Here is a 25,025-nt window from a genome sequence, read left to right as displayed (position 1 = left end):
ACAAGTACTCACCATATTGCTCAGACTGGTCTTGAATTTGTCCAGTGGAAGCAATGCTCCTCCTTTATTATCCTGAGTAGCTATACATAACTATAGTTATGTATTGACATACGCAGATAGAATATGTATTTTGACTTAATCTCACTAAATGCTAATAAGAGTCTGAATTTTCACAAGAATTATATAGAGTATATAATATTTCTGTGTTATAGAGCTGAAAGAAAGTTATTCAGCTAAAAGTGGTAAAACTAGAATCTAAAGTCAGTTCATCTAATTTCAAAAAGCTGTTTAATCTTCAAACTTATCAAACTATGGCTATTTTTCTAATCTGGTAAGAATGTTTTAATTCATAGTCTCATATTTCTATCATTTGAGCCATACCCCTAGCCATTTTTGCTTCAGTTATTTTCAGGCAGTTCTCAATGTTGATACCCAGGGTTAGCCCATGATCCTCTTATCTCTACCTTTTAAGTAGTTATGAGTTACCTGGTTAACTCTGGAAATATTTTTCCTAAACTCACATGATACAACCATGCATGTATGGTATGTTCTGGCAACCAATAAATATTCTTGGATGCCCTTGTGTTGAATCTACATGCAAATTTCCTCTGATCAAGGAAACCTGTTATCTCTGAATCCCTGAGAGCAGCCCTGAACTCACCCGCTTGTGCAGGCGTTCTGCTTCCTCTTGATACGCGGCAAGTTGCTGTTTCCATTGTTTCACATTGGCAGTGGACTCCAACAGGGCTGCAGTGAGTTTAGCATTATTTCCTTTGAGGGTAGCCAGTTCAGCTTCCCAGTGTTTGCTGATTGCTGAACTAAAATAAAATAAAGGAAAATTATGAATATGGTTTCTGAAAGGACAGCAGTACTCAGTTCTATTATTGGGTTTATACCTAAGGATATTTTCAAAAACAACTTTAAAGCAATAAAAACCCAAAAACTGCACAGTAATGTTCTTCGAGAAGAAAGCATGGTAACAAAGGAAATACAAGTACCAAAGGACTAGGCTTAGCAAATGTGGGATAGTCCCCCCTTTTCATTGTGTCAGATAGTTATTCTTATAAGGAATAATCACAATACTGCCCTACTTTGCAATTCTAAAATAACATCTTACAATATATTACATTGTTTTTGTTGCTGTTGTTCTGATCCTAGGGCTTGAACTCAGGGCCTAGTGCTCTACCACTTGAATCATAGGGCCACATCTGGCTTTTTGTTGTTGTTGTTGCTTGTGGGGCTTGAACTCTGGGCTTGAACACTGTTCCTTAGTGATTCAGCTCAAGGTTAGCGTTCTACCAGTTTAGCCACAGCACCACTTCCAGCTTTTTCTGCTTATGTGGTGCTAAGGATTTGAACCCAGGGCCTCCTGCATGCAAGGCAAGCATTCTACCACAGAGCCACCTTCCCAGCCCACATCTGTCTTTTTGATGGTTAATTGGAAGTAAGAGTCTCCTGCCCAGGCTGGCTTGGAACTGCAATCCACAAATCTCAGCCTTCTGAGTAGCTAGGATTACAGGTGTGAGCCACTGGTGTCCAACTAATACATTATATTTTTAAAGGGAATCAAGGCTTACAGTGCAATTTTATTCCTTACCGAAACATATTTGGATGCTTAAATGACAATAAGGTTTAGGCATATAATGTATTTTTTCTTTTAAAATTCTTAATTTATAAATCATTCAGAATTTTAAAATGCCAAAATAAAAAATTATTGTAATAATTTTATATACTAGAACTAGAAATTGGTTCTAGTGACTTTATATTATCACATATAGAATACTAAAGCAATTTTCCTTTCTTAATTTAATACTCTACTTAGTAAGTTACCTAGAATTAAATATCTAACCATGTCTCTTTTCTTTTTTCTTTTCTTTCCTCTTTTCTGTTCTCTTCATCATTCGTGGGGCTAGACCTCAGGAACTGGGCACTGTCTCTGAGCTTTTTTGCTCAAGGCTAGCATTCTACCACATAGAGCCACAGAACTACTTTCAGTTTTCTGGAAATTAATTGGCGATAAGAGTCTCATGAACTTTCCTACCCAGGCTGGGTTTGATCCACAATCCTCAGATGTCAGCCTTCTGAGTAGCTAGGATTATAGCCGTGAGCCACCAGAGCCAAGCTAAGACTACTTTCGATTACAAAGACAATTCTGTTAATGGAAAGACGCCTCTATTGACAATTCCTGTCTTAACCGAATTGCCTTATTTGAAAAAGGTTAATTTTCTTTTTCATTATTGAAGTTTATTTCTATTAGTGAAATTCTGCTAACCTTATCCATTAACCAACTAGTGATGTTGTATCTTTCTTCATTTTTTCTGTTTTTGGTAAGTATTTGTATCACAGTACATATGCTACAACTGACTAATACTTTACAGTATTGTAATATATATTAAAGAAAGCAGTTTCCATCTTCAAAGTTTCTAAAGCTCATCACTAGTGTTAAGATGTATCTCGTGGGACCCTGCTACAATGCACAGAGAAAAGAAGATCATTTCCTGTGGGATTCTTGAAAAAAAAAAAAAAAAAAAAAAAACAATGCAATGAGTCAAGTAAGAAAGAGGTCATATAACCCCCAACTTAAGAACCCTCATACTTCAAAAACAACAGAAGAAAAAATGAATTAGTACTATTAATATTACTTCAAAGAAGATATACAAATGGCCTATAGGCATTTGAATACTAACCATTAGGAAAATGGAAGTCAAGATCAATCAGAGACTATCTTACACATAGGAAGTGGGGAAGCTGAAACTTTTGTGTACTCTTAGTAGGAATACAAATAGAGGGAATTCAAAACAGCACAAAACCAGTACTGGAAATGTTCCCTAAACTTTTCTTTTATCTAAAGTCAAAGTCTTGTGAGAAAGTATTAAAGTTCACTGAATTATATAAAATAAAATACTTCAATAGACTATAGAAGTCTTCCAGCACAGAAAAAGTGAAAGCAGAGATTTTCATATGTTCATGTGCATGGCAATATTATTATTATTGTTGTTGTTGGTTGTGGGGCTTGAACTTAAGGTCCCTGAACTTTTTTTTTTTTTTTGGAGTCGGGTTGTGAGGCCTGAACTCTGGGCCTGGATGCTGTCCCTCAGCTCTTCAGCTCAAGGCTAGTGCTCTACCACTTGAGCCACAGAGCCACTTCCGGCTTTTTTCTTTTTGCTTATGTGGTGTTGAGAATCGAACCCAGGGCCTCAGGCATGCAAGGCAAGCGCTCTACCACTGAGCCACCTTCCCAGCCCAAATGTTTTGGGTTTTTTTTTTTTTTGGGGGGAGGGGGGGTCTGGTCGTGGGCCTGAACTCTGGGCCTGGGTGCTGTCCCTCAGCTCTTCAGCTCAAGGCTAGCACTCTACCACTTGAGCCATAGCGCCACTTCCGGCTTTTTTTTTCTTTCTGTGTATGTGGTGCTGAGGAATCGAACCCAGGGCCTCATGCATGCAAGGCAAGCGCTCTACCACTGAGCCACCTTCCCAGCCCCGGTCCCTGAACTTTTATACAAATCTAGAGCTCTATCACTCTGAACCACAGTGCCACTTTTCTGGTGGTTAACTGAAGATAAGAATTTCAAGGACTTTCCTGCCTGAGATGGCTTTGAACAAAAATCCTCAGGTCTCCTGAGTAGCTAGGATTATAGGTGTAAGCCACCAGCGCCAGGCTAACAATATTATTTAGAATAGTTAAAAGGTAGAAACAACCAAAGTGTCCAGTAATATAGTTGGATAAACAGAATTTAGTATGTATACATATGGAATGAGTACTCTTCAGCCTGAAAAAGAAAGGAAAGACATTCTGACACATGCTCCAACATGGATGAACTCTATACTAAATAAACCAGTCACAAAGAGAAATATTGTGTTTTATTATTTGAAGTACCTAGAGTAATTAAATCCAGACAGAAAGAAAGTAGAAGGGTTGCTGCCAGATTTTCAAAATGAAAGCACTTATAGAGAATTAGAGTGGCAGGAGTAGTAAAAGAGCATGAGAGAATTTTTAGGGTCATAGACTATTCTCTACCTTGACAGCATTAGTAACTATGTGTCTGAATCTGCCAAACTCATAAAAGTATAGATTAGAAAAGAGTGAAATGATTCAGAATATAAATTATACTTTAATTTTTAAAAACTGTCTTATTGTCAAAGGAACAATGTATTTTTAGATATAGCTATGTCTTTTTAGATATAATTTCAGTGACTGTAGAATTACAAATAATCATAAGAATTGGAATGAGGCTTTCTCGGATTAAATAGATTGATCTTTAGGTTGCACCATTTCTGTCTGGATTTTTGGGCATGGAAAGCCACTGGGTGGGTAGAAAGCAAGAATTGCTGTGCTACAAGATAAGAGAGTCAAAAATGAAAAGGAAATAGATGAGTGAGGCGATGAAGAAAGATAGCAAGTAAATGAGAGGAATAGTTTCAGAGGCAAGGTCATGTAGAAAGGGGACATAGGCTTACAGAAAAGTAGGTTGGAGCAGTAAAAGCCTAAAGCAAGTCCACAGGAACAATACAAAAAAAAAAAAAAAAGATAAAAGGACTCAAGTCTCAATATATACAACTTGTTTACTCGACATCCAGGGTTTGGGCCCTCAGTATATTAAGTAGGAAGAGGTGACAACAGATCTTACTATTTAAGATTTTCATGGATCTTTTCATTCATGACTATGCAAAGACCCAAAGTACTACTGACTGCCCTAAATTTAGTAAGAAAATAAAGAAAAATATCGTATCAGATACTTTTATGGATACCAAAACACTTATGGAAAACAATAAACCATGTAATTTAAGACAATATTCATGAAATGAATTATTAGGAGATCAGTTCAGTAAGCATGTGTTTCTACTTTTTCTTATAATTGATTCTAAGGTAAATAAGTATGTTCTTAAAGCTATTTGCAATAATAAAGTTTTGTTTGTTTGTTTGTTTGGCCAGTCCTGAGGCTTGGACTCAGGGCCCAGGCATTGTCCCTGAGTTTCTTTTGCTCAAGGCTAGCATTCTACCACTTGAACCACGGTGTCACTTCTGGCCTTTTCTCTTTATATGGTACTGAGGAATAAAACCCAAGCACTCTACCTCTAAGCCACATCTCAGCCCAATAATAAAGTTTTATTACTTAGTAAATCTGAATCTTTGAAGAACATTGTTATTCTTTGCTGTATTAGGTATTTCTTAAGTAATCCATTTTTCTAGAACACAGGGTAAAATATAATGTAAGATAAAATTTAGTCAATTTCTATTTTTCTTAAACAGTCCATGTATTTCTTTTGCTATCAAGCATACAGATGTTTTTATGCTTTATACAATTTCTACTTATAATAAATTTCAAAGTTATTTTGAAAGAAGTTCTGTATTAGAGCTCTTTAGATGTCTTAATTCTTAAACATATGTATGCATTTATATGCATGTTTCTTTCATTGATCTTCAGATATTGTATTTCTCCCTGTTAGCTGATATTTAGCAGTAATTAATACTTTAAGTCTAAGGTATTAATCTGATGTCAACATTTTAAGTTGGCATCAGACATTTCAAAGCACTAAAAATGCTTTGGTTTTCTGAAGATTAATTTGGTCCTTTTGTACAGGAACAGTTGTTTTCATTTTTTTTTTGTTTGTGCTGGTACTGGGACTTGAATTCAGGATCTCAGGTCCTTGTTCAGCCTGTTCAATGAAGGCTGGCACTCTATCACTTGGGCCATCACTTGGAGCTTTTTGCTGATTAACTGGAGGTAAGAGTTTCAAAGATCTGTCTGCCCAGGCTGTCTTTGAACTACCACCTTCAGATCTCACTTCTTGAGCAGCTAGGATTATAGGTGTGAGCTACCACTGTTTGGTACAGTTTTCATAGTTTTACCTTAATTATTTATAAAGAAATCTAAATGGTTTAGTCAGATACTAGTAATTCAGAGATAATGAAGAAACACTACTACGATTGAATGTCTAAATGCTGGAATAAGGAGAAATAATTTATACTCTTATGATTATTCTGTAAATATTTCCTTCAGAAAAGACAAGTAGGCTTCCTGTTGGCTTCAAATCTAGATGGAGTTCAAAATGGTCCAAAACCAGGGCTGGAAATGATCCTTAAACTGGAATTTTTTATTTTATGAGAAAACATTAAGGTTCATTAATCATGTAAAATAACTATAAAGTATTTCAACCGTCTATAGAGTAAAACGAATCAAATGAGTAAGTAATTTACTTACTTAACCTCTTAACTAAAAGTATATGTGAGTGGTTTCCTGCAAAGTCTAAAACCTGTCTCCAGGGTTCTGGACCAGTCATCAGTCTCTAGAATGGTAGTCCTTCTGAGAATGCTAACTTAGAAAAAGAATATCTAGATAATCTTTTAAAAGAGAATTTAAGAATAGGTTACAGAATTATTTTTTCTTTCTCTTCATGATTTTCTAGCAAGAGTTATGTCAATATCTATCTATAAAAGCATTGTGCAGTACAGCATTGTTTCAGCATGTGCCTGCTGATTTCTCTCCTCACTTTCTATTCCCTAATGGTAGCAATCAATTCTAATTGTTACTCCTCAAAGTGTCTCACTTTTGGGGCTAAGTGCTTTAATATTAGCCCATTAGTCTAAGCTAGATCCATTTTAAAACTAGGTGTGTGTGTGTGTGTGTGTGTGTGTGTGTGTGTGTGTGTGTGTGTGTGTGTGTGTGTGTGTGTGTGTGTGTGTATGTGTGTGTTGGGGCTAAGTGCTTTTATATTAGCCCATTAGTCTAAGCTAGATCCATTTTAAAACTAGGTGTGTGTGTGTGTGTGTGTGTGTGTGTGTGTGTGTGTGTGTGTGTGTGTGTGTGTGTGTGTGTGTGTGTGTGTGTGTCATCTCAGGGTCTAGATTTTTCTTTTCTTCCCACATTTTTTTTTTTTGGGTCCGGTCATGGGGCCTGAACTCTGTGTCCCTCAGCTCTTCAGATCAAGGCTAGAGCTCTACCACTTGAGCCACAGCGCCACTTCCGGCTCTTTTCTTTTTTGCTTATGTGGTGCTGAGGAATCGAACCCAGGGCCTCATGCATACAAGGCAAGCTCTCTACCACTGAGCCACCTCCCCAGCCCTTCCCACATTTTTTATTAGTATCAGTTGCACAATGGAGCTTTATTTTGAAATGTCCAATTATGCATAAATGTATATTGATTCATCACTCTCCCTTATCCCTCTTTCCTAAGACATTTCAACATGCTACATTGTTCTATTTCCAAACATATATATAAAGCATTTTGACCATATTCACCCTCTTCACTCTCTCCATTTTTTCCTCCCACTAGTATCTCCCTACCCTAAGAGCTATTTTGAATTATTGTCATTCATTTTTAGCATATGCTAAAAATGCATTTCATTGCATTTCACTGTGGCATTTCACACATGCATATACCATATTTAAATGTGATCGATAACCCCCTTTTACTATCACTTTCCCTATTCTCCATTACTACCTACTATTCAGCAACTTTCAGGGAGTTTTGTTTTGCAAACTTCCTTCAGAGATATTATTTATTTTGGCATTGCTTACCTTCTATCAATCTTCTTTTCTCTCATCTTAACTAGTCTCACAATTACAAAGATGTTTTCATATACATATTTTATATATATGATACACATACACATAATATATATTATCTTGTATGTATCCTTTTAAATGTAAGACATTCCTTTTAAATGAAAAGAGCAACCTTGTGTATAAATTATATACACATACATATATATATATATATATATATATATATATATATATTTCAAAACAACTTGCATGAGTATAGATTTCAGATACGGCCAGGCAAATAGCCTAGTATATGAAAGCAATTTTCTGCTAGGTTTAACTCAAAGTCTTAACTTGCCTAAATATTTAAAGAGACTCTAAAACTTATTGTAACTTTTCTGACTTTGTGACTCAGTAACTCACATATCAATCAGGATAGTTCTTTGGATTTTTCCCCCATTTCTTCAGGTGGGGACTTGCTATTTAGCCTATTTTGGTCTCAAACTCCATCCTCCTATGTCAACCTCCCAAATGCTGGAAATATAGATACATGCCACCATATACAGCTCTATTTGAGACTCTTCCAAATGTTTTAAGTACTGCCTCCTCGGACCCTTGTCTTTTTTACTGGATGCCTTTATAATGCTCCTAGTGTTGCTTTCTACCCTAGCCCTAGATTCCTTCCCTGCCTAACTTGTCATCATCTTTTGCATACATTCTGATGAGCCTGGATTAACATACAATCCAGAAACTAGTGGCCATGAGTAAATTGATTAAACTATATGTTTGGTGGAAAAGCTTTAAAGGCAGTTCCTGAAGTAAATGGGAAACTATTTTAAATTGATTAAACTACATGTTTGCTGGAAAAGCTTTAAAGGCAGTTCCTGAAGTAAATGGGAAACTATTTTGACACATTCTGAACAAGTGTGTAGAACTGAAATGGAGTTGAAGTAATAAACATTGGTTTTGGAGAAAATCTCAAAAGATGAGAATGGATTTTTTTTTTTTTTGGTAGTACTGGGTTTGAACTTGTGCTTGCTAGGCAAGCATTCTACCACTTGAGCCATACTTCCAGCTCTTTTTGCTTTTGTTATATCTCATTTTTTCCCTGGAATGATTTGAATTGTGATTCTCCTATTTAAGTTTCCTGCATATGACAAATGCATGCCACCGAGCCCAGGTTTTTATTTGTTGAAGTCTCACTTTTTTTTTTTTTTTTTTTTGCTCAAACTGGCCTGAGCTTCAACTCATCTAGTCCCAGGTTTCAGCCTCCTGAGCAACTAGAACTATAGGCATGAGCTACACTATACACAGCTAAGAGGAGGGTGATGTTTAAGAAACACTTATCATCAATGCAATTGATGGTATAAAGCTGAAAAAATATGAAAATAAATTATAAAGTAAAAAACTGAATCAGGGCTAGGTAAGGTGGTTTAATTCCCAGCTTGTAGAGAGACAGATAGGAAGATCACATTCCAAGGCCTGTCTGAGCAAAAGCGTAAACAAATCCTATCTGAAAAATAAACTAAGGTAAAAATGGCTGAGTGTAAGATTCAACTGATAGAGGGTTTGCCACAAGTGTAATGATCTGAAATAAATTCCTAGTCACATACACACACACACACACACACACACACACACACACACACACACACACAGTTAATCAGTTTTTCCTGAAATGAATTGTTTTAAATTGGAATACATTTTGTTCCTAAAAAAGATAAAGAGTGAATCAGAAGAGTGCGACTCTGAATCTGAGGAAATGTAATTACACCTTAAACTATTTATTTTGCAAGTGTACAAAAGTAGCATATATTAACATTTGTGTCTAAATCTAAATGCTCTCACTCATAGTTTAATGGAACTTTATTTTTTGTAAAATGCAAAATAATGACGAGCCTTATAGTCAAAGGTATTTTAGCTCATATAAAATTTATTTAGCTCTTAGAAAATGAAATACTGCTGACTTTTAAAAATAAACTATAGAATTTAATCAAATTACTTCAAAATGTTAACTAGCCTATATTTCTGAATTGTGAAGAATTTTAGTAAGTATATACATATATATGTATGCATGTATATAGAAGTATTCAAATAGTAGTTAAAAGCATAGGCTTAGGAGTTGGTTCAAATCATGGCTCTAGTATCACTTGCCAGTTATAGCACATTAAGTAAGTTATTTAATCTCAATAGGTCTCAACTTTTTTATTTTAAAATTAGAGTCAATAACAGGATGATCTGAAGCAATAGCCCATGTAAAACATATGGTGCTCAAATACAAATGTGTTCTCTTCATGCATAAGCAAAAAGAATACTGAAAGAATCTTCAGTCATCTAAAAATGAGCCAAGAAAGAGTTAACCTTGGTGGCTTATACCTATAATCCTAACTATTCAGGAAGCTGAAATATGAGAATTGTGGCTCAAAGCCAGCATAGTCAGGGAAGTCTGTAAGACTTTTATCTCCAATAAAGTATTCAAAAAGCCAGAAATGTTGTGTTTCAAGTAGTTGAGCACTGGGCTTGAATGCAAAAGTACAGGGACAGCCCTCAGACTCTGAGTTCAAGGCTCAAGGACTGGCATACACAAAAACATGTTAAACTTATTTGAAAAGGGCTTATTGATTAGAAGTTGTAACTTGAAAAATATTCAATTCTTATTAGGTATGCACTCAATGATTTAGGCTATCTTTCTTAGGTACAAGAGGTATTATTTACAAGTTTAAACCTCTGTTGTAGATCTCAAAGAATCTATTAAGTTAATGAAAAAACAAAAAAAAAATGAGTAAACAAGTGATTCTCAAAAGCACTATAGTTGATTTTGATGGTGAGAGGTGAGAAGCTGTGAAGCCTGACTCTGAATCACATTATGTAGACCTCATAAAATATTCTGCCCTTCAGTGCAGTTTCCCATTTGACTTTAGGGGACATAAAAAGTCTAGCTCTACCTCCATTTTTATTCACTAACACGCAAAGACCCATAAGTGACCCTCAAGCATGCTCTCACTGAGAGCAGCATTTCTATGTATAGATGGATAGCTCTTACTGGCAATAGGCTCTCACTGGAGATGGCTCTGTACTAGAGGTATGTTTGCTCATATTTGCACATTGTCTGGCTGGCACAATGCTTCCTATATTCTTTAACATGTACCCCACTGTAGTTGTGGCTGAGAAATGGAAATACAGGATAAAGATCATGGCGGGGGGGGGGGGGGTGGGATCCTATTTGAACTCCCACTTCATATTTTCACTGCTAACTCCTAACACTATGTTCTAAATCTCTTTGAACATTTATAGCAGGTTACTCTCTGTAAAGTAGGTGTAGATGTTTATTTTTTATTCAAAGACATTTATTATGTATGAAAAGTTCAAATTGCTTAATAGGTTGTTCTTACTCTTTTACCATAAACCATAGTTTTTCTCCATCAGTGAATTTGGAGGGTTTAGGGTCAAATCTAAGGGAAAGAGGAAAAAGCTATTCTGTAGATTCACTGCTACTTTGCAAGTAAAAAGAAAACCTGAATGGACCCAAGGAAAAACTGAAGAATGTATCTATTATATCTATGCAAATCATTTGTGTCATTCCCTTCTTAAAAAACTGATCATTAACTAAAAGCTTTCTTTGGAAATTTAGTCACCATAAAATATTAGATTATTCTGTTGGAGAGACGTCTAGAAGAGAGTCATCTTATATATTAGGAAAAAATTATGTTTCTTCCAACTCTTATGAATATGTATTTATTTCTGCAAAGAGATCAATTAATTTCAAGCCTGTCCTCTCATTTACAAGATTATAACCACTACAATCTATTCAAACCAAGAGTTATTTTTAATTATCTATAATCTGATTTAATTTTAATGAGGGAGTAGAATATTTGTTTCTTTTTGAAAGCAAGCCACTTGAGAAAAAAACTGCCCCGAGGGTGAGGAAGGGAGAGGAAAAGTAGGAGAAAAATGAGGGAAGGGATAACAAGTTGTAACTGTAACCCCTCTATACATCACTTTGACAATAAAAAAAGAAAGGAAAAAAACTGCCCTATAAATTGCTTGGCAATTTGTTGGGAAAAACCATAAGTAACAGAAATGACTCTAGGAAGTGGCACAATTGAGAAGAGGCTTTGCCAAAGCTGTAATTGTGTAGAAATAAATGGAAATGTTATGTTTTCCAATATCTTGCCATGAATAAATTTCATCTTTTATAAATTAGCAGTCAATACTTTTTCACTGGTCACTAGAATCAGAGCAATTTGCATATTATTTTAGAATTATTTTTGAGGATCAAAATCAAAAGATATAATATTAAATAATTTAATGTTTAAATGGCATGAACTTGTTTCTTGTTTGAACTTTGTTTCTTAAACTTGTGACTTGTTTTTATTATTCTTTTCTTAGTTAAGGCAACAATCATCATCACCTCCATTTGTTAGTGCTAATACAAGCTATATACATAATATTACAGTAAGGGCCCTAGTCAAATTTTATTACATCAATGACTCTAAAGGAAGGAAAGATAATAGAACACAGAATAATAACTTAATCCATTACTGAATGTTTGGCTGCTTGGTTTGTCCTTTAGAGCCTTCTTTAATGGTCTGGATAAAAGCAAAAGCTTCTGTAATTCTAAAAAACAATATTTACTAGCCAACTTGATGAGGTCTGAATATTCCAACTCCAGGTTAGTTCATCCTACAACTGAAATATGTCAGCAGGAAATTTGCTTTACTATTCTGTTGAACATATTTTAAAAAATCAATTCCTCTTGCTCATCTAATACCCACTTAAGTAATCTGTGACTTCAAAAGAATTTTTCTTTGTGTGAAATTGTCACATACAATACGAAGACCAGTGACCAGTGGCTTGGGCTTCATTTATACTCTTATATTAATAGTAAATCTGAACTAAGTAATACAGATTATTCAACTTAAATTCTGGGATATATTATTAAGCCCAAATGGGGATATAAGCAAGAGAGTTGGAACTTTAGCTACGATTCCTGCATTATGGTTTTTCCAACTAAGCTATAATTTCTTTTATAATAGTACTACTTCTGCTTCACTGCCTATGAATAATTTATAATTGGTTATATATAGTCATATAATAAGGGTATTGCAGCAAATGTATACAAGTCACTAAAATGACTAATTTAATTAGTTTGAAATATGATTAATAAAAATTACTGATAATAAATTGAACTATTCAGATATGAAAATGTGAAAGTTAGGGATCAACTTGAATAGTTTGAAGACTTTATTGTGGAAATGGAAGATTATATGCTTTGCTTATATTTACAGAAAAAGTATCTTGTTGTTATTGTGAACTGGTATTGGGAATTGAACTCAGGGCTTCATGTTCTTGCTTGGCTTTTTTACTCTAGGCAGGCATTCTACTACTTAAGCTATTCCTCCAATTAGTGAAAACAAAATAATTTTATATCATATTTAGATGTATTTTGGAAACAACTTCAGACCCTTTTATTAATATTTGCTAGACTGCTTCCTATATCTATAGCAATGAAGATTCCACTAAAACTAAGAGCTCACAACTAAAATGTACTTTTTGCATCTTAGTTTCTTCTACGTGAGAATTTTCATTTCTAATTTATTTAAACATGTAATACTAGTATCTGATGATCATTATATAGCCAGTATATTATTACACATAATACAGCAACAGTATTTATTTTTATGTGCCTACTATTTTCAAGAATATAGATGTAGAAAATATTTCTCTTATTCTTTCTACCCCAGCTAGGGTCTGGGGGCTCACACCTGTATCCTCGCTACTCAAGAGTCTAAGATCTGAGGATGGAGGTTCAAGTGTAGGCCGGAAAGTACATGAAATTTTTAATCTACAATTTTAACCACAAAAACCAAACAACAAAACAGCAACAAAACCAAAAAGCCAGGAGAGTTGTGTCTCAAAAGGTAGAGCCAAAAAACTCAGAGACAGAGCCCAAGCTCTGAGTTCAAATCCCAGCATTAGCACATAAAAAGAACATACACACACATACACATACATACCTACACACACACCTAATATATAAGAAATAAGCAGTGACTTGATTTAACAAATATTTACTGTGCATGTGCTATGTGTCAAGCACATAATAAGCTGCTTAATCATGCTATTGTCTTTCAAAAGCTTGTAGCTTAGAGAACTAGAAATATATTTTCTTTTTATTCCATTATTCTCAGAGCTAAATCATGAAAAATTGTTTCATTTCTTCTAACACTTGTTCTCTCTCAAGTCTTTCCAGTTGTCATTAATATTACCTCAAGATGAGGAGAAAAGAGAGAGAGAGAAGAGAGGAGAAATGGAGAAAAGAGAGGGGAGGGGTAGGTGAGAGAGGAGAGAGGGAAAGAAAAAAAAAGAAAGGAAGAGAGGGAAAAGAGAGAAGAGGGAAAGGAGAGAGAAGAAAAAGATATTTTCGCTTATTCACTAATATTTGTCAAGTGTATATAGGGCACTATAAGGTCACAGAGTGCTGAAATAGCCATTGGAATAGCTAAGAGGCTCTTCTTTGAGCTTGCAGAGCACCCAATGGATCACTACTTTTGCATTATCCACATTACTTATATTCTATTAGCACATGAAGCTTCGTAAGAAAAATAATTTTCACCTTTGTACCAACATCAAGATAAGCTCAATAGTCGGACACTGATGGCTCACTCCTATAATCCTAGCTACTCAGGAGGCTGAGATCTGATCTGAGAATAGAGGTGCAGCCCTGGCAGGAAAGTCCATGAGCTAATTAATCAGCAAAAAAGCTGGAAGAGGAGCTGTGGCTCAGATGGTAGAGTGCTAGCCTTGAGCACAAATGCTCAAGGACAGTCTCTAAGCTCTGAATTCAAGCCCCAAAATTGGCACACACCACACACACACACACACAAGATATGCTCAATAAATGACTTGGAAGTATTAAAATGGACAGATACATGAATAATTGCCAGAAAGGGCTACCCATGCTTAGGATGATAACTTATGTAGGTGTGCTCATGATGAATCTAACATGTTACATTATTTCTAACACTAGTGATCTTAATTTAAGCTGGAAATTTGTTCATTTCTTTCTAACACTTTACATAATTATTCAAATCTAAGATCCCTGAATAATTTTGCTTTGCAATTATAAACTACCAGTTACATAATCATAACTAGAACTATATAGACACACACATATATTCACACTTATAATCACAAATATGAGTCAAAGGTAAGTTCTTTAATAATAAAAAGAACATTACCATGATAACCTAACTTAAAGGCACAGTATGTTGTCAAATGAATAAATGCCTATACTCAATATTCATTTAAATTTCAACTTTAAATTTTAAACATTCATAACTTATGCTAAATTCATAATATTGTATCAAATAATGAATAAATTGTTAATTGTCTCTTTTTGATATTTGGGATCCATTTGGAGATTTAATTTTCTTCAAGACACTTTAGAGGAAGATTGAAGCAGAGAAGCAAAGGATTAGTCGAATTCTATTTGGGGTTCCTATGGATTTTTTAAAAAAATTTTTTAGCCTCCTCATACTTCAGTATTTTTTCCCTCTGAAAATGTGTAACTGTGTCTATTTTTCACGACTGTAAAAAAAAAACCCATAAAGTAAAATTAAAATTTATAAAAACATATAAGATTAAAAAAATTTGACTAGACCATTTAATGAACAGACTTTCATATACATAATATCACATGTCTGTACTTTCAGCTACTAGGAATGTGGAGGCAGAAGAATTTTGAGTTTGAGGCCAACCCAGGCAAAGTTAGCAAGATTTTATATCACAATAATATACAAGCAAAGGGTTGAGGGTGTGGCTTCAAGTAGTAGAATATCTGCCTGTATGAGGCCTTAGATTCAATTCTTCAGCCCCACCAAAAACCCAAAGTAGTAAGGATAATGCACATAACCTAGCATTCAGTTTTGAACTGATACAGGTAAATAAATTAGATATTAAAAACAATCCCTTCAAAACAAAAAAAATGGAAGAACAAAAAGTATGGTCTTTCATTTGACATCACTGAACTTCAGTTAATTAAATGAAGAAGTATTCTTCCCTTGTTTTCTTGCACATAATACTTTTTTTCTATATACTAGTCTAGAACTTGTTTAGTCTAGGTAGGCTTACAGGTGAGGTTGAAACTAATGCTATTTGGAGTGCTAGATGTCTGTGCTATTTTTCAAGTTGCTTTCCCCCCAAATGACATATATCATACAGACTTGAGCAAAATATTTTTCAGTATGCTATTTTTTTTTCAAGGTTAGAGGCTGAACCCACTCAGGAGTTCACTGGGCTATATCCTTTGCCCTGCTGTGATTTAATACTGCTAAAACCCATTTACAATTGTAGAATAGTTAATTCATCCTATGTTATTAATCTGGTATATTCTAATAATACTAGATTATTGTCTACTTATGTCTAGTTATCAGACAGCTGTATAGTTCACCAATTTATCTCATTAAAATAAGTAATTTCAGGACATTATGATGTTATCTATTATGTTAGTGTTCTAATTAAAAAATAGTAACTGATAGATCACATATTCTGAATCAATTTTAAGGGAATTAAAATAATTTTCATTATATTACACATAACGAACATAAGGTATTACTTTCACCTAGTGTTCTATTTAAAGACAGATAGCTCATCTGCCTTACACAAATGAATTCTCATATTAACATTACTAGTGTTTTAACAAACTCTGTCCTGAATCTCATGCACAGCTAATAAGAGACACGAAGAGGAGGTAATTATTCATTTCTTGAACTAGTCCAGATGAAGATACTTAGAAATCACATCCAAGTCTTTCTCCTTTATTTAACAGATGAAACTGCTACTCTAAGAGATAAAGTTATTTGCAAAAGTAAATGGAATAGCTCAAAGAATCTAAGTACAATACTTGGATATGACCCAGTGTAAGCTTGAAATTCATTTATATTTCATATCCAATAAGCCAGCCTTCATATTTGTGCATTTTCTGCTATCAGTCTTAACCAAGCCCAGTCCCAAAACAAATTAAAAAACAACAACCACCTCCTCTGTGAATATGATGTAGTTCAGTAAATGTGAAGAAACTCTCAGTCCTAATTATCTTCAGTTGTGTTTAAACTCTATGCAACCTCACATTCTAAGGTTTTGCTTTAATGGCAGTTTCTTTGGAATTATATATTGGTAGATACTAAGGGTCTACTTGTTACCTTATACACATAGGCTGAATTTCATACAGTATTTTTGTTCTGCCTGTATTTTTAGTATAACCTGTCACACGAGGTCAGATGTAAAAATTTCCATTTATGGCATCATATCAGCACTGAATAATTTCAGATTTTTGAACCATTTCACATTTTTAGAACAAGAATGGTCTACCTAAATTCACATTCTTCCCAATCAAGTTCAAGATGCATTGTATAAAGAGAACTGATATAAAAAAGCCATTCTAAGATTAAATATTGGAAAAATAATACTAACAAGAATTGTAAGTACTGTTAGATTTCTTCATTATTTCTCAAGCACTTATCCACTAACTTTTGCTTCCTGTAATACATTTAGCTAGAAGAATATATACTATATTAGATGCTATTGTATTGTGGGGCAAATAGGACCCTTTCTCTAAATATTTTAATTGAAACATGACTTACTAGAGTTAGATTCTATTGTTGTTACTTTAAAAATAAAGTTCAGAATTATTTAAGAGGCTTTATTTTTATTAATTCATATATAAAGTTTTATCAATGATTTCATAATTATCCTCAAATTCACTACATAGACCACTGTTTACATAGTTTTATAATGAAATCAGGATTTTAAAAATATTCCTGGTTCCGTAAACACATCACATTAAGATGGATATGGTCTAATAAATACATTGAGTCCATTTAAACCACTCATATTACAAGTAAAATGCTTGAATGAGTATAAATCCAGCCATTTCTTTCACTAACTTGAGTTAGCAAAGAAAAGTCCCTTCTAAGATTCCCAGTCCTACACAAAACAATAAGCTAACAAATGAGCATATAAGATAGCAAACCTAGGGCCTCTGGTGACCTTTGGAAGCCTTATCCAAAAACACTAGAGGGTGAAGCTCATAGTGAAGCACTTGTCTAACATATTCAATGCTCTGAGGCTAATCTCCAATAGTCTTTCCTAGGCTTATTATGTTTTCTTTTTGCTTCAACAAAACAAATACTTAAGAGGTATTTTAATTTAGGGAAAAACATTTATTTGCTAACATCAGCTTATTAGTTTTAATGCCTTAATTTACTTTGAATTGTCTTTTGCTACTAAACAGGAACAAGCAATGAAAAGTAGAAATTTGATAGTATTTTTAAAGCTTAGTTTTAGGAGCCAATATATAATTCGTGTGATTGTACTCAAGGTTTGATTTGACAAATTAAAAAAAAACAACCCTGAAACAACTAGTGGGTTGATTTATGCAAAACAGAAAATGTTATATAATTACTTCCCAGTTTATTATAAAAATGAACCTATACAAATGACACCAGATTTTGCAGGCTTTTAAGAATTTTCTATGTATAAATTTTAAGTCATACTTAAATGTTTTCTCTGATTTAGTAGATAAAAATTTTCTTTTTGACTTTCGTGCTGTGATATGAAACAAGTATTTATCGTATCTCTATTCCTACAACGATCCTATTTTTCATGAAAATATTACTCAGATTTCACCTCTAAGATCATAAGCACTTTACTCAATTTTTGAAAGTATAAATTCTGAGTATCTCTATATTCTTGAACCTTATTCCATCAACTGTTGCTTTTTCTTTAAATTCTATTTCATTGTATTTTTCACTTTTAGCATTAGAATTTGCTAAGCTAGGTTATCTTTATCTGGCAGGTATGAATAATAAGATCCCAATTAAATAAAAGGGGAAACCAGACATTTTTACTTTAGCTTTTCTTTAATTATAATTGTATAAAGCTCTTGATTGAAAAAGAATTTTACATTTCATGCAAATTACTCTTCATAAAAGGAGGCTCATGGATAAATACAATTTCATTATCTTACATTTAAGAATGTTACCTAATATCCATTCATAACTATAGTAACGTACTTGTAAATTTAAAAATAAGCAAAATCTTGGTATAGAAACTATCAACAAAGAATAAAGAGTTATTTCTGATCTTTCCTTAAAAACAATTAAATTTTGCCTCACAACAACCCTGTGAGGTAGGGAGGTAAGTGTTTTCATATGACTACATTTGAAGTTGAGCAAGATTACAGGTACCAGAATTTATGTAGAAAAGTGGCTCAAAAGAAAAGGCATCTATGGTGTCAGTGCTACATAAGTCCAGAAAAATTAAGTTGCTTTTTCTCCATCGACGGCTTTTAAGTCTTTTTTTTCCCCTCTGAAACTGGAACTCAAACTCAGTAACTACCAACACTTTTACTCATTGGCTGGTGCTCTACCACCTGAGCCACACCTTCAACCCCATAAGTCTTCTGAAAAACAGTTAGCAAGTATTATGGCATTTTGCCAAAAGAATAGCCATAAGATGCCATGATGAGTCATTCTTTTCTTCCTCTTCGCGCGTAGACAGACAGCATGTCATCTAGACATACGCAGGAATTCAAGCAGCTAAGTGTCTTCTTTAAAAGTACTAATCCTTTTGGCTCTTCCAAGTTAAAATTGTGATGTCTGAGTCATTTAAATGGCTGGGTCTCTTCCACTTTAGTTTTAGTCAGGGATTACTTGCAGGTTTTCAATTAAATCAACTGTAGATCTTCTTCTTTCAAGGAAAATAGTGAGTCCACTAAGTTCCAATACTAAATGAAAATTGTCCACCAAGGAACTGTCTGTCTCCAAAGTGAGGGAAAATTCAACTAAGAACACTGATTTTTTTTTTTGAGTTTCAAAAAACTATGTATTAGGTATCAGAATGTAAAGGGAATAGAGTCCAGCTTTTCACAAAAAAGCAGAATTTTCTTTTTTCTTTTTGTTTTGTACTGGTACTTGGTCTTGAAACTCACAGCATAGATGCTATCTTTTAATTTTTTTCCATTCAAAGCTGGTGATCTACCACTTGAGCTAGAGCTCCATTTCTGGCTTTTTGTTGGTTAATTGGTGATAAAGAAGCCCAGATTGGCTTCAAATTGCAGCCCTCAGACCTTAGCTTCCTAAGTAGCTAGAATTATAGATGTGATCTCAGTGGTCCTGGGTAGGATTTATTTATTTAAAGTGGTAGTGGGGAAAAAGGATGGGAGTTGGTATAGGTATGTGGCTTTTTTTTCTTATTACCTAGTGCAGTGATTGACAACCATAAGGTCTTATGGGTTATAATAAAGTACAGCTAAAAATTATCTTCCTTTCTTGACAACAAACCTAGGACTTTCTAACTGTATGCAATAGAACAATTCATAATGGCTTTGAAAAATAGCTAAAAACTGTTACTATTTGCTAGTTTTTGTATCTGCCTGGAATTAACAGTACTCCTGGAATGAACAGTACTCCCGAGAATGGGGGAGGAGGATTATGAGTGTAAGACGACCCTAATGTGAACAGTTGTTAAAAAAAGGCTTAAATTATATTATATAGGGAAACCCTGTCACAAAAAAACAAAACCAAAAATGGTATGACTACTGTACAGTAGCAGTGTTCTTGGAATCAGGTGACATCTCAAAATACTGTTCTTCACATATGTATGGTATATATATGCAGGCAACGAAGGGAAGCCAGGAGGAGGACGAGGAATAAGTGGGAAACGGAACAACTCATAACAAAGGGGCCCATCAGCTGCACTGGACATAGAAGAAAAAGAACTAAGCAACCCAAAGACAGTAATGGGAAGGGAAGAATGAGAGAGAAAGAGGGGAAGCTTATACTAAGCAAAAGGAAAGAAATGTAAACATCACCTGATGTGGAAGAAATAATTGTATTGTCAAAGCTCAGAATTCACAAACTTTATAAACCATGATAAAGACAATTTTTCTTGTAAAGGTTAAAAATGTGTTTGTGACTTTAAGTATCATTATTCCACAATACTGTGAAAGATGTGAAATTTATGCAACCACCTAATCTTAATTTAAAAAAAGAAAAGAAAAGTGAGAGAAGGGCTGGGTTAGGAGCAATGGGCAACAATGTTGTCAGACATCTTGTATTCCTATACTGTTTGTAGAATGGGAACTTCTTTGTACAACTACTTAAAGGTAATAATAAAAAATGTTAAAAAGAGATTCAATTAAAAATATATTCCGTGCTAAAAAATACTGTCCTTCACATAATTTAACAAATTATGAATATCCATTCTCTATATTTTTAAGAACAGTATCAGTTACTAGTGGTTTCTTTAAATAGTGACTTGGCTTATAAGTAAAGCATATAGTAGAATGATCAAAATTTTAAAACAACATTAAGCCACAGGATCCAACATGTTTTCTAAAGACATGTTAACACACTGTGACATTAACCTATGTTATAAATGCTCAGGCAGCTCTGAAGGAAATAATTTTCTGTAACTATGACTAAGTTTATATTGTCATGAAGAACTTCTATTACTGAAAATTAAAACAAAATACAGTTTCCTTTGGTGCCTCAGGTAAGTGAGACTTTAAAATCTGGGATCAATTTATTTAATGCCTTCATCTTCTATTTTGAATATATAGCTTTTCCAATGTCCTATGACAGGATTATAGAATTCTTGTATTGCTTTAAGATTAATGAACATGTATGCTGAATACTCTTAAAATAGCTGTGCCTAAAAACACAACCCTATGATATAGTATTTAGAACACTTGATTAAAACAAATATTGGGTCAAATAACCTATTGTTTAAAATAATTTCAGTTAACATTTCTATAGTACATATTATAAAGAGAAAAAAAGCCCAAGTCTTTTCTAGAGTAGTAAACTAGAAATCAATTATTTGAAACAAATAACTCTTGGTATGTATATTTTTATGTTTAATAAAAATATGGTTTGTGTTTACTGATGCTATAATTTATCATCTATTATCTCTCTCTCTATGTATATATATATTTAAGTTTTGCAAGGATTTATTTTAACTAGGTAAAAAGTAGTGAGAAACAGAAAAAGAGAAAACTATTTCCTGTTCCCCATGCAGGAAATGGGAGTTCAACTCCTAACAAATATATTCTTTATTTATTTATTTTTTTTGCCGGTCGTGGACCTGAACTCTGGGCCTAGGCACTGTCCCTCAGCTCTTCAGCTCAAGGCGAGTGCTTGACCGCTTGAGCCCACAGCATCACTTCCCGCTTTTTCTGTTTATGTGGTGCTGAGGAATCGAACCCAGGGCCTCATGCATGCAAGGCAAGCACTCTACCACTGAGCCACCTTCCCAGCCCCAACAAATATATTCTTAAAAGGAGCTTTTATATTCTCCTCCCTTTAAAAAAAAGTCTAATTTTATTACTTATTTTCTTTCAATAACTAATACCAGCCCCCTCCCCCACCCCGGCTCCAAAAAAAAATCAAGAACCACTTCATGGGCCAGGTATAGTATTTCATACCTATAATTCTAGCTACTCAGGAGGTGAAGCTCAAGAGGATTACTAGCTCAGGCAAAAAATGTTGGTGAAATCTGATCTCAACCAATAAGCCATACATGTTGGCCCATACCTGTAATGCCATGTATTTGGAATACACAGGTAGGAAAGATTGTGGTATAGGCCAACCTGGGAAAAACTAGGAGATCTTATACAAACACACACACACACACACACACACACACACACACACACACACACACACACACAAACTACAGCGAAAGGGTTGGAGAATAGAACATCAAATGGTAGAAAAACTGCTCAAACTCCAGCACTGCCAAAAAAATTAAAAACAAAAAAGAACTGCTTCATATATTTTGGAGAGAGAAAAGAAGACAAGAAGCCTTCAAATTTTACACAGGAAGACTAAGACTCAGTGATAAACTTTTCAAAATGCGACATTAATAAAAAGTCTTTCTTTCAATTCAGTTCTTTTTATCCTTAAAATACCCGATGAAGTACCTTTCCAGAAGTAAGCATTAGGTAACAACACTGCTCTTTGTCAATGCCTAAGTACTAAAGCTACCATAATATGGGATATGAGGGAGGAAAATCACTAGTCAAGAGGAATAAATACTAATGAAAAAATGCTGAAAAGGTAGAAATACAGGGGAACTTGCTCACCCTAATAACAAGCACCATGAAACGTGCATAGCTGGCCTTATACTTAATAGTATACTTAATGTTTTACCCAAAGACAAGGATATTCATTCTTGTCACTTGTATAACATTGTATTGGAGGTTCTAGTCAGGACAATTAGTAAAGAAAATAAAAGACAGATTAGAAAAAAGAAAGATATTTATTTGTAGATAATTTTGTATATAGAAAATAATAAGGAATCTACTTTAAAAGCTATTAACACTAACTGATTAGTTTAATAAACAATCGCTATCAGACTCTCAATTGCTTTCTTTATGGAAATTCACAGTGAATTTCTTTTTCTTTCTTTTTTTTTTTTTTTTGTCAGTCGTGGGGCTTGAACTCTGGGCTTGGGCGCTGTCCCTCAGATCTTCAGCTCAAGGCTAGTGATCTACCACTTGAGTCACAGCACCACTTCTGGTTTTCTGGTGGTTTACTGGAGATAAGGAATGTCACAGACTTTACTGCCCAGGCTGTCTTTGAACCAGATTCTCGGATCTCAGCCTCCTGATTAGCTAGTATTACAGGCGTAAGCCACCAGCGCCCAGCTCACAGTGAATTTCTATGGACTAAAAGTTTTCACGGAAACTTCAGGTACTTAGGAGATTCAAAATAAATCTTGCAAGGGAAGAATAAGAGCTTGAATCAATCATACTTTCTAATTTCAGACCTTACCTCAAAGCTACAGTAATTAAGACAGTTTAGTACTGGTGTAAGGAAGATTAGAACAATGGGGAAGAATTGAGATTCTATCACAAAGTCTTCACACTTAGAGTAAATTGACTTTTTGATAAAAGTGCCAAGATAATTCAATAGGTAAAGAAAATAGCAGGGACAACTAGATAATCACATCAGAAAAATACAGTTCAAAATGGATCAGCTTCAATATAAGCACTGAAACTTGAAAACAGGTATAAATCTTATGACTGTGGACTAAGCATTGATTCGTAGATGCGGTAATACCAAAAGCACAAACAACTAAATGTTTAAAAAAAAGGCCAGGCACTTTTTGTAGGTATATATATATGTGTGTATATATACATATATATATATATATATACACACACATATATATGCATATATACATATATATTACAATATACATATAATATACATATATGTATATACACACATATATTACAATATACATATAATATACATATATGTATTTACATATATATGTATATATACATATACATATAAATGTCTTGAATAAGTACATGAAAGCGTGCTCAAAATTATTAGTCACCAGAAAAATAAAATTCAAAGCAACAATGAAATGCTACTTCATTCACCATGATGAAGTTTTAAAAAGTCAACTTCAAATTATACTACAGAGCCATAACAAAAACAGCAAGGCACTGGCACAAAAACAGACATGATCCTGGCACCAGCAACTCACAAAACCCTATCTACTTAGGAGGCTAAAATCCGAGGACTGCAGTTCAAAACCGTCCTGGCAAGAAAGTCCATTACAAGCTACAGTACTAGCTGTGAGCACAAAGGCTTAGGGATAGTGCCCAGGCCCTGAGTTCAAGTCCGAGATCACACACACACACACACACACACACACACACACACACACACACACACACACACACACACACACACACACACACACACACACACACACACACACACACGAAGACTAATGAAGAGAAGATCCGCGAATAAAAAAGCCAAGACCGGTAGCTTACATCTGTAATCCTAGCTACTCAGGAGGCTGAGATCTGAGGATTGAGGTTCAAAGCCAGCTTGGGCAGGAAAGTCCGTGAAACTCTTATCTCCAATAAACCACCAGAAAACCGGAAGTGGTGCTGTATCTCAAGTGGTAGAGTACTAGCTTTGAGCTGAAGAGCTGAGGGACAGCGCTCAGGCCCAGAGTTCAAGCCCCATACAGCTACAGCTAACTAATTTTTAACAAAAAAAAGCCCAAAAACATATAGTGTTCAATAACAAGTGCTGGGAAAACTGATTACAGTATGTGCAGAAGACTAAAACCAGATCCCTATCTTTAATCTGTACAAAAATCAAGTCCAAATGGATCAAAGACCTAGTGTAAGTCCTGAAACTCAAATTACTATAGTAGGAAAATAAAGGAAAAATTCTGAAAGATATAGGTATAGTAATTATTTCTGTAATAGAATTCTAATTACCAAGGAAATAGGAGCAAAAACATTCAAACAAGACTGTATCAAATTTAAAAGTTCTGCATACTGTGGCAGGTGCTGATGGCTCATGTTTGTAATCCTAGCTAATCAGGAGACTAAGTTCTGAAGACTTGCAGTTCCAAGTCAGTCCAAGCAGGAAAGTTTGTGAAACTCTTTTCTCCAACTAATGAGCAAAAACCTGGAAGTAGAGTTGTGGTTCCTGTG

The 25,025-nt window shown here is 34.4% G+C and overlaps 1 protein-coding gene across 1 annotated transcript in view; it reads right to left on the bottom strand.

The window, feature by feature from the left end:
* The window catches only part of Homer1 (homer scaffold protein 1), a 99,164-nt gene that overhangs the window by 21,746 nt on the left and 52,393 nt on the right, over positions 1-25,025 (bottom strand). The window contains exon 6 of the mRNA XM_042690916.1: positions 662-818. Within this exon, the coding sequence (XP_042546850.1) occupies positions 662-818 (157 nt within the window). The remainder of the gene's footprint in view (positions 1-661; positions 819-25,025) is intronic.

The sequence above is a fragment of the Dipodomys spectabilis genome, unplaced genomic scaffold (assembly GCF_019054845.1).
Source record: "Dipodomys spectabilis isolate Male_0828 unplaced genomic scaffold, ASM1905484v1 ptg000140l, whole genome shotgun sequence".
NCBI classification, from domain to species: domain Eukaryota; kingdom Metazoa; phylum Chordata; class Mammalia; order Rodentia; family Heteromyidae; genus Dipodomys; species Dipodomys spectabilis.
The sequence above is the reverse complement of the archived record's forward strand: the minus strand, read 5'-3'. Positions and strand labels throughout refer to the sequence as shown.